Here is a 14,703-nt window from a genome sequence, read left to right on the forward strand (position 1 = left end):
GCACACATCGGGCTACGGAGAAGGTCTCTAAAAGGGTTTGCGACGATGGAGAGGGCTCTCTGTGGCTATGGAGAGCACTTTACGCAGTATCATAAACAAGGCTTTACTTTTACTCTGGAATTCTTGAATCGGCCAAAACAGCTTTGGGGCCAGCCTGATCTGCAGAGCGACATTAGATCGCTTGCAGATTGGGCTGAAAATGTAATAACTGAGCCAATAATGTAATATACATAAATATGTCTGCAGCCCCGCATCCAATATTATCATATCATACTGCTGTATTCACCAATAATCATAAACTGAATGTTTGTCTGATGCATATGGCCTAGATCAGGGGTCTCCACCCTTTTCCCCTCTGAGAGTTACCTTTGGGAGAATAATAATGACGGAGAGCTACTTGTGTTTTATATTATGTGTAACATTTATTGACTTGGCCAGTTTGTATCAAAATCACCGGAACAAGGTTTTGTTTGGCAAAAGCACTAACAAGACAAACAACCAACACTCACAGATTTGTGCAAAAATATGAAACCTCAAATTAAACTCAATGTTTATGCATGCATGCCTATGCATTTATCTGTCTTTTTAACCACCACACACTGTTAAACAACATCTTTTTTTGTATGAACATTTTCAAAATGCAGCCAACTCACAATCTGTCAAAACATAATAATTGAACTCTTCAATATGCATATCTATGGATTTCTTTTCAACTTTTCAACTATCACTGATAAACTCACATATTTTTGAATGAACATTTACAAAACACTGTCATCTAATTCTCTCACTGCCAAAACAAAGGTTGAACTCATCAGTTTGTGCAGGCATTTCTTCACCTTTACAACTCACATCTTTGAACTCTCATAGGCTACTATTGATGAAAAAACATTCATAACTACATCCCAATTTCATGACTTTCAGTCATTTATTAGTGAGATACCTGGTATGCGTGGAGATAACAAGAGAGCTGTATGCTGTAATGTACCCACTTAGGTTCACTCTTATAGAGTCTTTCAAATGTTCATCTGTCAGTCTTGATTTTATGACATTCATGTCAGAAAAGGCAGATTCACATAGGTATGTGGACCCAAACAAAGCAGCTAACTTCAGAGCTGCTTGACACAGATTATTATAGTTTTCTTGCTCAACCAAGCTCAAGAAATGTTGTGCATGTTGTTGAGATTTAAACTGGACATCATTGTGGAGGTTTAAAAGTTCAATTTCTATTTCAACAGGATCAATAATCAATCTGCCCATAAATCTCACTTATGTTCACATCCTTGATGGGTTGGCCATATATGTCACACAGGGCTCAAGTTTCTGAAAGCCTCTGAATCTGTCTGCCAACTCCTGGCCAAGTTCTATCAAGAGGTCACAATACTTCTCTGTGTTCAAAGCATCAGCTTCCCCTGCATGGGTTTCCAAAACCTTCGCCACAGAGGGGAAATGCAGGAATCATTTGACCTTCAACTGCTGGATGAAAAAGGTCAGCTTTGCGCTGAACGCGTTAACAGCGCTGATCATGTTGCGCACGTCTTTCTCTTTACCTTGCACCTGTAATTTCAAGTTATTCATTTTGTCAGTTACATCTATCAGAAATGCGATATCAAGGACCCATCCTGCAACAGATAACAAGGTGGTGTCCTCCCCCCTCGCTTCCTATAAAACCTTGATTTCACCAAGCAAGGAAAAAAATCTTTGAAGTACCTTACCCTTGCTTACCCCTTGAATTGCTTGAAGGTCCTGTGTTGCTTAGCCTTTGCTCTGATGGAGTTGATAATGTTGAAAACCGGCTTCATTACATGATCAAATCCCATGACCTTCGCACATAAAGCCTGTTGATGAATTATGCAATGGTAGTCCAGAAATGTCGGAAACTCCGGGTCCACTTTGCATCGGGCAATAAATCCAGCATGTCGACCGGTCATCAGTGGTGCTCTGTCAGTGGTTACTGAAACCAGCTTTTCAATAGGGATCATCTGATCAATGAAGAAGTTCTTCACGGCATTGTAAATATCAACTCCGCTGGTTTTTGTTTTAGTGACAGTTAAGTAAAAAACTCCTCATGCACAGTGCAATCATTAAAAACCATGCGACACAGCCAGTGCAGACACTCTCCTTGCCATTGTATTGGCACCCAGTTGTACATCGGCAAAAGCAGATAACATTTCTGTCTTTCATTTGTGGTCCTTGAATAACGTTTCAGCCACCGCGGTCATCGCCTCCTTTACAACACTCCCATCAGTGAAGGCCTTTTTGTGCTTTGTCAGGATGTGCGCCACTTTAAACGAAGCCTCTGTACAAGCAGTAGCCTTCTGTACTGGTCTGGTAAAAAGAGACTGCTGCCATTGTAGCTGTGTACTCAGTTCCTTGATCTTTTGTTTCCGTAGATTGGTATTGACTGGAAAGTCCTGTGAGAAGGACCTGTGGATGGTGGTGAAATGGTGCTATTTGGAGAGCTACTCTGAAGGGGGCGGCGAGCGACTGGCAGCTCGCGAGCGACGTGTAGAAGACCCCTGCTCTAGATGCCTCTCCTAAACTGATTTAATGCACATGTTCATCCATCCACACACAGAACTTCGAAAGGCTCATGACTCCGTCAATGTGTCTGCGCTGGCCATGGAGTTTGATACACAGAGTACTATAACGGAACCCTAATAGTGACATATACATCCAAATTCACTCTTTGCTCCCTTAAGACATCCTGTGGAGGGGAGTATGAGGGTGGAGGGGTAACTCAGATATTTAAGCATATGTTGCAAGATGCAATATTAAGGCTAAGTGTGACAGTTTCTCTCCAGAAATTGAAAATAAAATGATACCCCAGTTATTACATTATTGGCTCAGTTATTACATTTTCAAAGGATTTTTTTAGTACAAGGCCAGTAATGTAATAACCAGCCAATAACGTAATAACTTATTACATTATTGGCAAAATGTTATTACGTTATTGGCTCAACAACTTTCTACATTATTGGCAAGTCATTACGTTATTGGCTTCATTACATTTAAATTATTACGTTATTGGCAGTTATTACGTTATTGGACGTTATTACGTTATTGGTTGCTGCAATCCCTATCCACTGATCATAACCCCATCCACTATCTAACCCTATCCACTATCTAACCCTATCCACTGATCATAACCCTAGCCACTGATCATAACCCTATCCACTGATCATAACCCTATCCACTAATCATAACCCTACCCACTATTAGGGTAATTTTTCTACTAAAAAACTATTATTTTTAAGTAGAAATAATCATAACCCTATACACTATCTAACCCTATCCACTATCTAACCCTATCCACTGATCATAACCCTATCCACTATCTAACCCTATCCACTGATCATACCCCTGTCCACTATCTAACCCTATCCACTGATCATAACCCTATCCACTATCTAACTCTATCCACTGATCATAAACCCATCCACTGATCATAACCCTATCCACTATCTAACCCTATCCACTGATCATAACCCTATCCACTATCTAACCCTATCCACTGATCATAACCCTGTCCACTATCTAACCCTATCCACTGATCATAACCCTATCCACTATCTAACCCTATCCACTGATCATTACCCTATCCACTATCTAACCCTATCCACTGATCATATCCCTGTCCACCATCAGGGCCCTGGTTTGTTTAAGGCAGTGCTGGGAAGAAGCGCTTGTGCGGTGAGACAATGAAAACGCTGCAGGTTTTTTTTCTATGACATAACACAACTCTAACCGCCGTTCTCCTTTTTATAATCTACTAGAGTTCAACCTCTAGTTGTAATAAAACCCATAGCTATAATGTGAAAACCCTGGTAGATAATGTAACAAATTGCTGAGCGCTTAATATAATAACATTTAGCCTATGATGATACAACGTATAACATTAAGGTTCGTCTATTAGGTAATGAAGCAAGAATAATAATTTTCTCCTTACGTTGTCAAGCAAGCAAATCAATTATTCAATAGCTTTTATTGTTATTCAGGGCTAAAGGTGCATTGACATTTTAAAAAAAGCATGGCAACTACTATTGGTTAGTTGAAAATAATAACAAACTGCTTCTTCTGAAACTGAAAATTGTGTTAATTTACAAAAGAACCTCAGTTTAATAAAATAAGTGTAACAACAGCTAAGGCAGCAACCTACCTAACTATAGTGAAATAAAGCACAGGCTTGTGTCGGGGAGGGGTAGCCTGGTCCTACAAGACTCGTACTTAATTTCATTTGCACAGAGAGTCTGGACCCACTCAATTGACTAACATTAACTCACTTGAAGGCGGGTGTCTGCTGAAGTTTAAAACTATTAGATCTTCCCAGTGCCACTCTGTATCTGCCATAACCAATCTAACGTTTGGTCGTAACGTCTATCATGGGCCGGGGCCGGCCTGGAATCACTTTGTGCGCAGGCTGTGAACAAACCAAACACTGTGCGTGAAGATGTCCGTCAACGAGAGCTGACTTAAATGTCATTGTTCTCAGCCACTCCCTCTGTTCACTGATTGGACGCAAAAAAATTGAACAGAGAAAACCTGCGAATATACCGCAAACCAAGACGTAGAACTGAAGGGAAATGAAAATTGAGCAGAAGTACTTCGGCGGGCGGAGTCAGGCAAGGGGAAGGGGAGAAGGGGGGGTGCGAGGGCAAGATGGCGGATTGTACATTGGCTACCTGACATGAGAGTTTAAGACATTTTTGTATTTTTAACCAGAAAAATATGTTGTTGACATTAAAAATCTAATTTTCAAGTGTCCTGGCCAAGACATGCAGCAGTAGCCTGCAGTCATACACAGCCTACACACAAAACATTAGAAAAATAAAACAACTGAAACAATTGGTAGGGGGGAGGGGGAATATCAATATTGCAAGACAACAAACAAACACAACAAAGGCGCAAGGCATTTGTTTCCACCAAGCGGTGCTTGGTGGAAACAAAAAAAGCAAACAAACACAGTACCAATAAGTTATTTCTGGACAACGGCGAAAGCTTAGTTTAATGAAGAAAATGTTGTGCAGAAGTTTGCTGTCCTTCTTCAACGTCGTCCATTGTTGCTCTTACTTAGTGGGTCGTGTTCTGCTCTTTCATTTAATTCATTAGCAGGCTACGGCGGGGCCGTTACTTTGATCCTGCCGTTGTCTTGCGACTTATGCGTGTGTGTGTGTGTGTGTGCTTGCGTGTGTGTGTTTGCGTACCTGCGTGCGGTGTGTGCGTGCGGTGTGTGTGTGCATGCTGCAGGCTGCTTGGCACATGCACACTTGACCAAGTGTGGAGTAGCAACTTTTTTTACAGGCCTGCTATTATAGAATTAAGATATTTTATATATTCTATATTTTATATATCCACCCCATCCCACACATGATTGGTTGACGAGCCCGCCCCATCTCACATATGATTGGTTGACGAGCCCGCCCCATCTCACATATGATTAGCCCGCCCCATCTCACATATGATTGGTTGACAAGCCCTCTCCATTTCACATATGATTGGTTGACGAGCCCGCCTCATCTCACATATGAATGGTTGACGAGCCCGCCCCATGTCACATATAATTGGTTGACGAGCCCGCCCCATCTCACATATGATTCATTTTAAAAGTCTTTGCTTTCCAATCAAATTGTTTTTCCAAATCCTCATTACAATTTTAACACATGTATTGCTATGTTTGACAATTTTTAATAATTTCTCATTTCTTATTTAACCACATCTCCTCCATCTCCATTCATCTGGGACATTTGCTGCTAATGGGGCTGTTAAGTGGAACAAAAGACAAAGCCATGAAACACGAGTTATTCAAACGTACTTCCTCCTCTGAGCTGCCGTACCTGACAGAATGAAGAAGATTCCAGAGACGAAGGCGAGCACGGTGTGGTGAGGCCGTATGTGGCCCACGTTGCTGAGGACGAAGCCGATGAACATGAAGAAGAGGCTAACCAGAGGGAACGGCGTGGCGGAGCGAATCTTCTCTGAGTGTAGAGGGACAGGAGGAGACATGTCCTTTACTTCCACTGCAGCGACCAGAGCACATGAACATCAACGCAAGAAAGGCTTCCAATATCACAGGGAAAGACACTGAATCCTGAGGATGACTATCCTATATCACAGAGAAATACTCAGATTCCTGAGGAAGACTCTCCTATGTCCAGGGAAAGACACTGAATCCTGAAAAAGGCTATCCTATATCACAAGGAAAGACCTAACCCTACTCCAATTGAACCTAACCTATCCAATCTAATGTAATCTAGTTTCACCCAACCTAATGTAACCCTATCCAATTTTACCTAATCTAATCTTAACCTTATATTATCAAACCTAAACCAATCCAATCTAACCTAATTTAATCTAATCCAATCCAAAAATTAACCGCTAACCTGAGTCGTTTTGAGGAGGTAGTCAGACAAAGTGTGGTGCAGCCTCACTTACTGAGGGACTGGTTTACAGACAGAGTGGTGGAGATTCACTTACTGAGGGACTGGTTTACAGACAGAGTGGTGGAGCGTCACTTACTGAGGGACTGGTTCAGAGACCAAGTGGTGGAGCTTCACTTAGTGAGGGACTGGTTTACAGACAGAATGGTGGAGATTCACTTACTGAGTACGCTGACAGTGGACTCTGAGGTCAGCTGGCCATTGGTGGGCATCATGTACTCTATAGTGAAGCAGCGTCCCTTCTCCTCCCCTGGAGCAGGAGAAAGAGAAGCAGACATGTGAGCTCTGGTTGTTCTGAGGTATCATGGTCTACAAACTGTTACAATAAATTGGTTTGAGGAGCCCAGTAAGAGTCACTAGATGAAGTGTGGCTTAGTTAGACTGGGGTGCATATTGGGCCTCTCCAGATGAGAGGAGACAGAAGGACTGTCCCAGGACAGCCAAGCACAAGGCCCTGACCCAGCAGGCCGGTGGAGCCCAGCCAAGGACCGGGGGACAGCGCAGCTACCGCCACAGGCCACATCCGCAGCTAGCCGCCTCTGGGACCAGCCCGCAGGAGCCAGGCCCAGCCGCTCTCTTCCCTTCTCTCTCTCTGTCCCCCCCCTCCCTCTCTCTGTTCCCCCCTCCCTCCCCTGTCTCTCCCGCTCTACCCTTTTTCTCTCTCTCTGCCCCCCCCCCCTCCGCTCTCTCTCTCTTTCGTTGGCAGGAAGCAGCTAGTAATCAACCCTGCTGAATAGTGTGGTTGTTCTGTTATTCATCCATAACAGAATTAATTGAGGTTAAGAGATGTGTGTTTTTGCCCGTAGATCCTCCATTCATGTTTTATGAAGCCATCAGATGCCTGTGAGTGAGGGATTCCCCTCGACCCAATTAAGTATGCCTGCAGGAATCTAGCTAAACCCAGCGTGGGGCCAGCGGGACCTCGTTAGCTTGAGACTCCGGCCTCCTCTGGTAGAGGCTGAAGGTAACCACAGAGGGGGACTTCACTATCAGGGCCTCCGATACTTCTGATAACATTACTTAAGCTATCAGTGAAGTGATTATGTAAAATAATAATCACTTCACATAATCACTTCACTTCAAAATTGTTTTACATAATCACTTCAGTGGACGTCGTGTTTTAGCTAACGTTCAGGGGAACCAGAACCCCTGACCCCCCAGTACACAGGGCCGAGAGACGACCCGGGGCCGAGACACAACCGGGGACTGACAGACGACCCAGGGCCGAGACACGACCGGGGACTGACAGACGACCCGGGGCCAAGAGAGGACCCGGGGGCCCAGAGACGACCCGGGGCCGACAGACCACCCAGGGCCGAGAAACGAACTTGGGCTGGGAGACGACCCGGGGCCGAGAGACGACCCGGGGCTGAGACACGACCCGGCGCCGAGATACGACCCGGGGCCGAGACACAACCCGGGGGCGAGACACGACCCTGGAGCGAGAGGCGAATTTAATGTATTTTACTGCAGTGGGAGCGAATTAGAGAGGTGACTTTGTTCAAATAACACGTTCTGTATACATTCCCTTTCAGCTTGATGGTAGTTATTGGTTATCGGTTATCAATAGCGTCCCTAGCGTCCCTAATGAAAGCTCTGCCCTTGAGTTGAGCACAGGTGTGATGCTCTCACTCATCAGGTGACTTTATCAGAAAGCCCCAGGTCATTTGATAATAGCATGTTTTTAACTGAGGGAGGGAGTCTTTACAATTTAAACCAAGTTGTGTGGGGTTTGATTCGCCTTTCATTGTGTAAGCTGAGATCATCCCTGGCTCCCAGCAGCCCTACACTGGCCTCAATATCAAACTCAACCCAATCATCACCAGTCCTGCTGGTTGACGGGGCGACGTGCCTGCATGGTGTAGGGGTCTTTTCTGGGTCAACATCCTGAACCAGGCCAGCTAAATGAGCAATAGGGCCAGTTGATTGGTCGGACAGACCAATGCACACACGCACACACACACACACACACACACACACACACACACACACACACACACACACACACACACACACACACACACACACATAGCCCATTAGTCCTCTGAAACGGTGTGCCCTGCTGAGCAGCTGAGAAAGCATGTTGCGTAAGCACCCAGCCAAATGAGCCCCCAGGGCTGCTGCCCCAGACTGCACTGGGGCAGCTCACAGGCAGCTTCACCTAACTATATGCCATTGCAATTCACTAATGGAGATGGTGAAAGGCCATCAGCCTTGGTGTTATGTATTGCAGGTATTTAAAGGTTCCGTGGCATGAAAATCTCGCTTTATGAGGTTGTCTAACATAAATATGAGTTCCCCTAGCCTGGCTATGGACCTACAGTGGCAAAAACTTGCGTTCAGTGTAAAACGAGCACTAGGTGTTCGGCTAGCCTCTGAAAAAACGGAGGCTCAAGCGCGCTGCTTTGGAATGTCGTCCCATATGTCATCATAAAGCAGGGCTATTCAATTAATTTGGAATTGGGGCCAGTTCATGAAACTGAGGCAAAATAAGGGGCAGGACAATATGAGTAATTATGGTAACAAAGAAATTACAACAACATACTGAAGGAGTCAATATAATCTATTTTGTAAATGCAGAACAACATATGAACATTGTGATGCAGTAAGACACATAGGCCCAAGGCATTGTTACATTCAAATGGCAATACAATGTTGAAAAATCCGAGACACAGACAATTAGAGAAATGCAATTAACTAACAGAAAACATCCACTTAATAGCACATAACTGTACCAACTTTACAGCTCGTTATCCTCAATTGACAATGAGGAGATAAATTTCAGTGTTACAAGTAAAGAGGGAAATAATTCTCAGAAAAATCAAACTGTCCCCCTTCTCCACTGGGTAAAAACAGAAATGCAGCTAAATTGTAACTGAATCCAACTCACACTTTTTTCCTTCTAAAAAAATAAAATAGACCCATAAATCCACGCATGGACTACTACTGTACTCACTTCTTTCCATTTTGAACATAAATCAGACACCTTAACAATCAGTCTAGTTCAGCCATATCACAGGTATTTAAGATTGCACTCATTTGAGTTACAGGCAACATCAAATGTATATCCACCAACAACAATAAAACCAAAGTGCATAGTATGGTACAGAATAGAACTATAACAACATAACAGTGCATGGCACTTTATCAAGGCAAAACATTTCAAACTGCATTCAACAATAATACCACATCAAGAAAAATATTAATAGCATAATATGGGGTGAATAACATGTTAATTGCATCATACTGTTCAAAAATCAATCCTCATTTCTTGCTTGACTAACATGCCTGTTACCTTGCATGTAGTTTGCCAACATTTGCCATCTAATGAGAAAAATGGCATTTTTTTGACTTGGCAAGAGCAGTGAAGTCAGGTGTATATGTTGCCAGGGCAATGCACAAGCACTGTTGCAGATGCTGGTCAGTGAGGGATATGCGATTGTGAGTTTTAATGGCATTCATGTGTGAGAATGACGACTCACAAGTGTATGTTGAGCCAAACATTGTCAGAAGAAAAAGTGCAAGACCCCTTGAATGTGGAAATTTCTCTCGGCTGACCTCATGGGTCCATAATTTTTCAAAACCTGCCTGCTGCAATGACTGTCGCAAGTCATCTGACGACTGAATGTCAATGAGTTCCAGTTGTTAAGACCCCTCATCCAATGACGATACCAGCTCCTTTCCTTTCAATGCAAAGTCTGCCTCAACATTCACACAGAAAGGGTCCTTCAAAAATCTAATCACTTCACTGGAGATGCTGAAAACCTCAAACCTAGTGGCAAAATTGTTTTTCAATGAGTCAATAAACCCTGACATCACCTCGGTAATTTGCAGGCCAGATTTTTTCAATGTGGGGAAGTGGAGCATCTTGCCAGGACAAAGATCAGCAGAGAAGAGTGAGAGCTTTCTTTGAAAAGCATGAAGTTTCTCCACAAGTTCTGCGACTGTTTTATCTCTGCCCTGCAACTCCATGTTGAGTTGGCTCAAATGATGGAAAACGTCGCTCAAAAAGCAAACAGCGGCATTAAACTCATCATTTTCCATCAGAGACAGAAGCTTTTTTCAATTTTGAAGACCGGAGAAACACCAGAATCTCCTCTCTTAGTTCACAAAAACGTTTCAAAGCGTTCCCTTTGCTAAGCCATCTAATGTCATTGTGAATGAGCAAATCTTTATATTCAGCAGACATGTCAGTCAACAGCTTGCGGAAAAGGCGGTGCTGTAAACTGGAGGTACAACGGATGAAGTTTATAATTCCCATGACGGAGTCCATGGTCTCTTTTAACTGACCACTGAGCTTGGCACACAGGAGGCTTTGGTGGATGAGGCAATGTAGCGATCTCACCTGCAGAGCCGCTGCTGCCATCCTCCCGGCGAGCCCCTGATCCCTGCCCACCATCGAGGGCGCACCATCCGTCACCAACATGTTGACGCGCGCCAAATCCAAGTTATTCTCCTCAAAGAATGAAGCAATTTTGGTGAACAGAATCTCACCAGTAGTGTGCCCCTCCATGGGAATTAGTCCAAGCAGATCCTCACGAAAACATTCCCCATCAAAAAACCGCACATAGAGGCACAGCTGTGCAACATCACTGTTATCAGTCGACTCATCCACGGCCAAAGACATCACCTCTGCCCTCCTCAGCTTGTCCAAAAGCGTCTCGAAAACGTCCGATGCAAGGCACTCAATTCTCCTCATATTTGACGTGTCAGAATTTGGAATTTGTTTGATCGAATCGATGTTTTTTCGTGTGTTCTCATCAGTTACCACCTCCTCAGTGGATGCCAGCATACACTCCTTGACCGTCTCTGAGTCTGTAAACGGCTTTTTCTTTTTGCCCAATATTCATGCCACTTGTAATGATGCCGCAGTTGCTCTCTCTTGATCCGTACAGGCCCGAAACAAAATGCGACGTCTTTGCTCATAACAAGATGTAAGGCCCGTTATCTTCTGCCTCCGAGCAGCAGAGCCCGGTGGGAAAATAGCATCAAAATTAGCATGGGTTGTCTTGAGATGCCTTCTCAAATTATATTCTTTGCACACGGCGAGGCACTCGTTACAGATTAAGCACACAGGATTCGCATCAACGGCAATAAACACGTATTTCTCTGTCCATTCATTGTTGAACTGCCTGTTCTCTGAGTCAACTTTTCTTTTTTTTTAGGTAGAGAGAGACATTTTTAAATCAAACTTCGTGCTTGGCTTGAAAGAAAGTCAGAGCGGTCAGAGCGCGGCAAAAGAGCACAGCACTAGAGCGCGAATGGGCCTCTTTGATTGGTCATGTGTGGTCCCCCAAAATATATGTCCGGCCGAAACAGGTAGATATTCTACGTGTTTTGCCACCGGCTTAATTGGGTGCATACTGCCTCCTACTGCACGAAAGAATGTAAAATTAACCATAGTATTTTTTTTTTTTTTTCTGATATTTTTTTTCATTACCCATATTTAATAACTACACTTCACTCCAAGGGCCGGTACAAAATCCCTCAGGGGCCGGACCCGGCCCTGGGGCCGCCAATTGAATAGCCCAGAGAAAGGGGAGGAGCTTAGATCCTTTATGACATAAAGGATCTAAGCTCCTCCCCTTTCTCTGCCTTGCCCGCCCAGAGAATTAGGCACGCCAATGAGACACGACCGTGCGAGCGCCACATGTGTGTGTGTGTGTGTGTGTGATTACACACACTGTAACGCAAGTGTTTGCTGTTGGTGTTATGGCGCATAACACGTCGGTTCTTTGACATCTCTTGTATTTCCACAATGAGACTGTAGTTGGGGTTATCTCAGCCATGGTTGAGAAGGAATTGGGTGAAAGGAACTTTGGCTTTGACTCCCTGAAGTACATGAATTGCGACATGCTGCCTGCCGCCGGTTGCCGCGAGGCACCACCGCCCGGCGGGCAGCGGGCAGCGGGCAGCGGGCAGCGGGCAGCGGGCAGCGGGCAGCGGGCAGCGGGCAGCGGGCAGCAGGCAGCAGGCAGCAGGCAGCGCGCGGTTCAGTCTACTTCAGATTGATGTGGAAGTGGAAGAACCAGAGACGTCGGAGAAGCCGACAAAGTCGTTTGTGATTCACAATATTGTCTAGAGGCGCACACAGCTTTTGGCCATGATAATGTGTATTATATGATATAGATATCTATGTATTATATGATATTATATAGATATAGAGCTCCAGGACTGTAACGCAAGTGTTGTACACTTCCTTGTTATTTGGATAACCATTCTGCTGCTGTTATGGCGCATAACACGTCGGACTCTCGTCTCTGGTATTTCCACAACGAGACTCGTAGAGGCGGTTATCTCAGCCATGCTTGAGAAGGAATTGGGGGAAAGGAACTCTGGCTTTAACTCCCTGAAGTACTTGAACCACGACATGGAGGAGTAAGGGATTGTTGGCCGCAAATGTTTCCCGCTTGAGCCCCGCTTCCCGCTGCCGAGGGACCACCGCCTCGGCACTGCAGGAAGCGGTGGTGCCTAAGTGCTGACCGCTGCCGAGGCGGTGGTCCCTTGGCAGCGAGGCTCCGGCAGTAGACAACCGCGGTCAACAATCTCTTTCTCCTAAATGTCGTGGTTCAGTCTACTTCAGTTTGGACGTCGAAAAACCAGAGACGTCGGAGAACCCGACGCGGTCGTTTGAGATTCATAATATCGTCTTGAGGCTCACACAGCTTTTGGCCGTGATAATATATATTATGTGATATAGATATCTATGTATAATATGATATTATTTAGATATAGAGCTCCAGGACTCCCGTGTGTTCTAGAATATTTACAGAACACGGCTAAAGGCTGTGTGCACCTTGCCATTGCGATACATCCACTGTAAACAGAGCGCATGGTACCGTGGCTGCAAGCTGCTCAGGGCCACAACCCCACCCTCCTCCTTGACCCGCCTCTCTCCTCCTCATTTGCATTAAAGATACAGACACCGAAACGGCGCATTTGGGGAAAGCTCAATGTGCGACTGGCTCATAGTGGCTGTAATTCAGTGAGTGGAATGAATGAATGCGGGCGCACGTGTGTGCATCCATCTGTTTAAACACACACAAACTAAACACGTAACGCATAATACAGTCCATGGCAATGTATATTAACGGGGGACCCATGCATAATAGGAACACAAGTCGATAACGATAATGCATACAATACTGATAAGAAACGATGTTTATAATGTATTGCGTATATCATTAAATAGAACCACAGCTACGGCATATCATATGTGTGTTAAGTTTTCTTTGCCGAAATTTATTTGAGGACTCAGTATTTCTGAAGTTGTGGAAGAAAACCTTATTCCAGGTGTGAATTAGGCCATATTATTTGGCCATAAACTGAGCCATTTGAAGTTTGAAATTCATATGCATCTGTCTCATCGGAGACTGCAGACGCGCTGTCAAAATATCAACTCGTCAGATTCAAATGCGCTCATGGCTCTTAAAGGGGATGGGAGCTGGCACTCTCATTGGTTTATTGCACGTTACGCCCAAACCACACCTACGGGTAATTTGGCTACTTCAGACCAACCCTTTTTAGATTTGCGCCGGGCGCAAGAGTAATTTTTTGCGCCGGTAAACTAGCGACATCGCCATAGAACCACCCACAAAGCTACTTGCGCTTGGAGCTTCTCACTTGCGTTTCAGACCATTAAAATAGGGCCCCTCACCTGTATGTTGTAACTTTTCAAATGCAGCCTTTAACTTCCTTAAAGAATTTCTGAACTACAATGTGTTTGGGAATTACACTTTAGAAAATTGATTTAATGCTGTGTTACACTTTAGGATTGTGGGTATTGTAGTAGTAGTAGTAGGTGGATATAAATGACATCACAAATAAAACGTGTTTTTCTTAAAACTAGATGTTTACTTCTTAAAGGTCCCATGGCATGCTACCTTATGGATGCTTTAATATAGATATTAGTAGGCCCCAAAGACAGTATTTGAAGACGTTCAGCCGTGGTGCAGAATTACAGCCACGACGAGCCAGTCGCACATTGAGCTTTCCCCAAATGGTGATGCCGTATGTGGCCCACATTGCTGAGGACGAAGCCGATGAACATGAAGAAGAGGCTAACCAGAGGGAACGCGTGGCGGAGCGAATCATCTCTGAGTGTACAGTGAGTGTTCGCGGCGGTGGTGCCTTGCGGCAACCGGCGGCAGGCAGCATGACGCAGTTCATGTACTTCAGGGAGTCAAAGCCAAAGATCCTTTCCCCCAATTCCTTCTCACCCATGGCTGAGATAACCCCAACTACAGTCTTGTTGTGGAAATACAAGAGA

General features: G+C 44.6%; 1 protein-coding gene across 1 annotated transcript in view; it reads right to left on the minus strand.

The window, feature by feature from the left end:
* LOC307070383 (voltage-dependent calcium channel gamma-5 subunit-like) overlaps positions 1–14,703 on the minus strand; it is a gene marked incomplete at both ends in the record, with an annotated part of 40,405 nt that overhangs the window by 11,593 nt on the left and 14,109 nt on the right. The window contains 2 exons of the mRNA XM_079728830.1: positions 5,832–5,972; positions 6,598–6,684. Coding sequence (XP_079584956.1) covers positions 5,832–5,972; positions 6,598–6,684 — 228 coding nt within the window. The remainder of the gene's footprint in view (positions 1–5,831; positions 5,973–6,597; positions 6,685–14,703) is intronic.

This window comes from Pollachius pollachius (genome assembly GCF_949987615.1).
Source record: "Pollachius pollachius genome assembly, chromosome: 2".
NCBI lineage: Eukaryota > Metazoa > Chordata > Actinopteri > Gadiformes > Gadidae > Pollachius > Pollachius pollachius.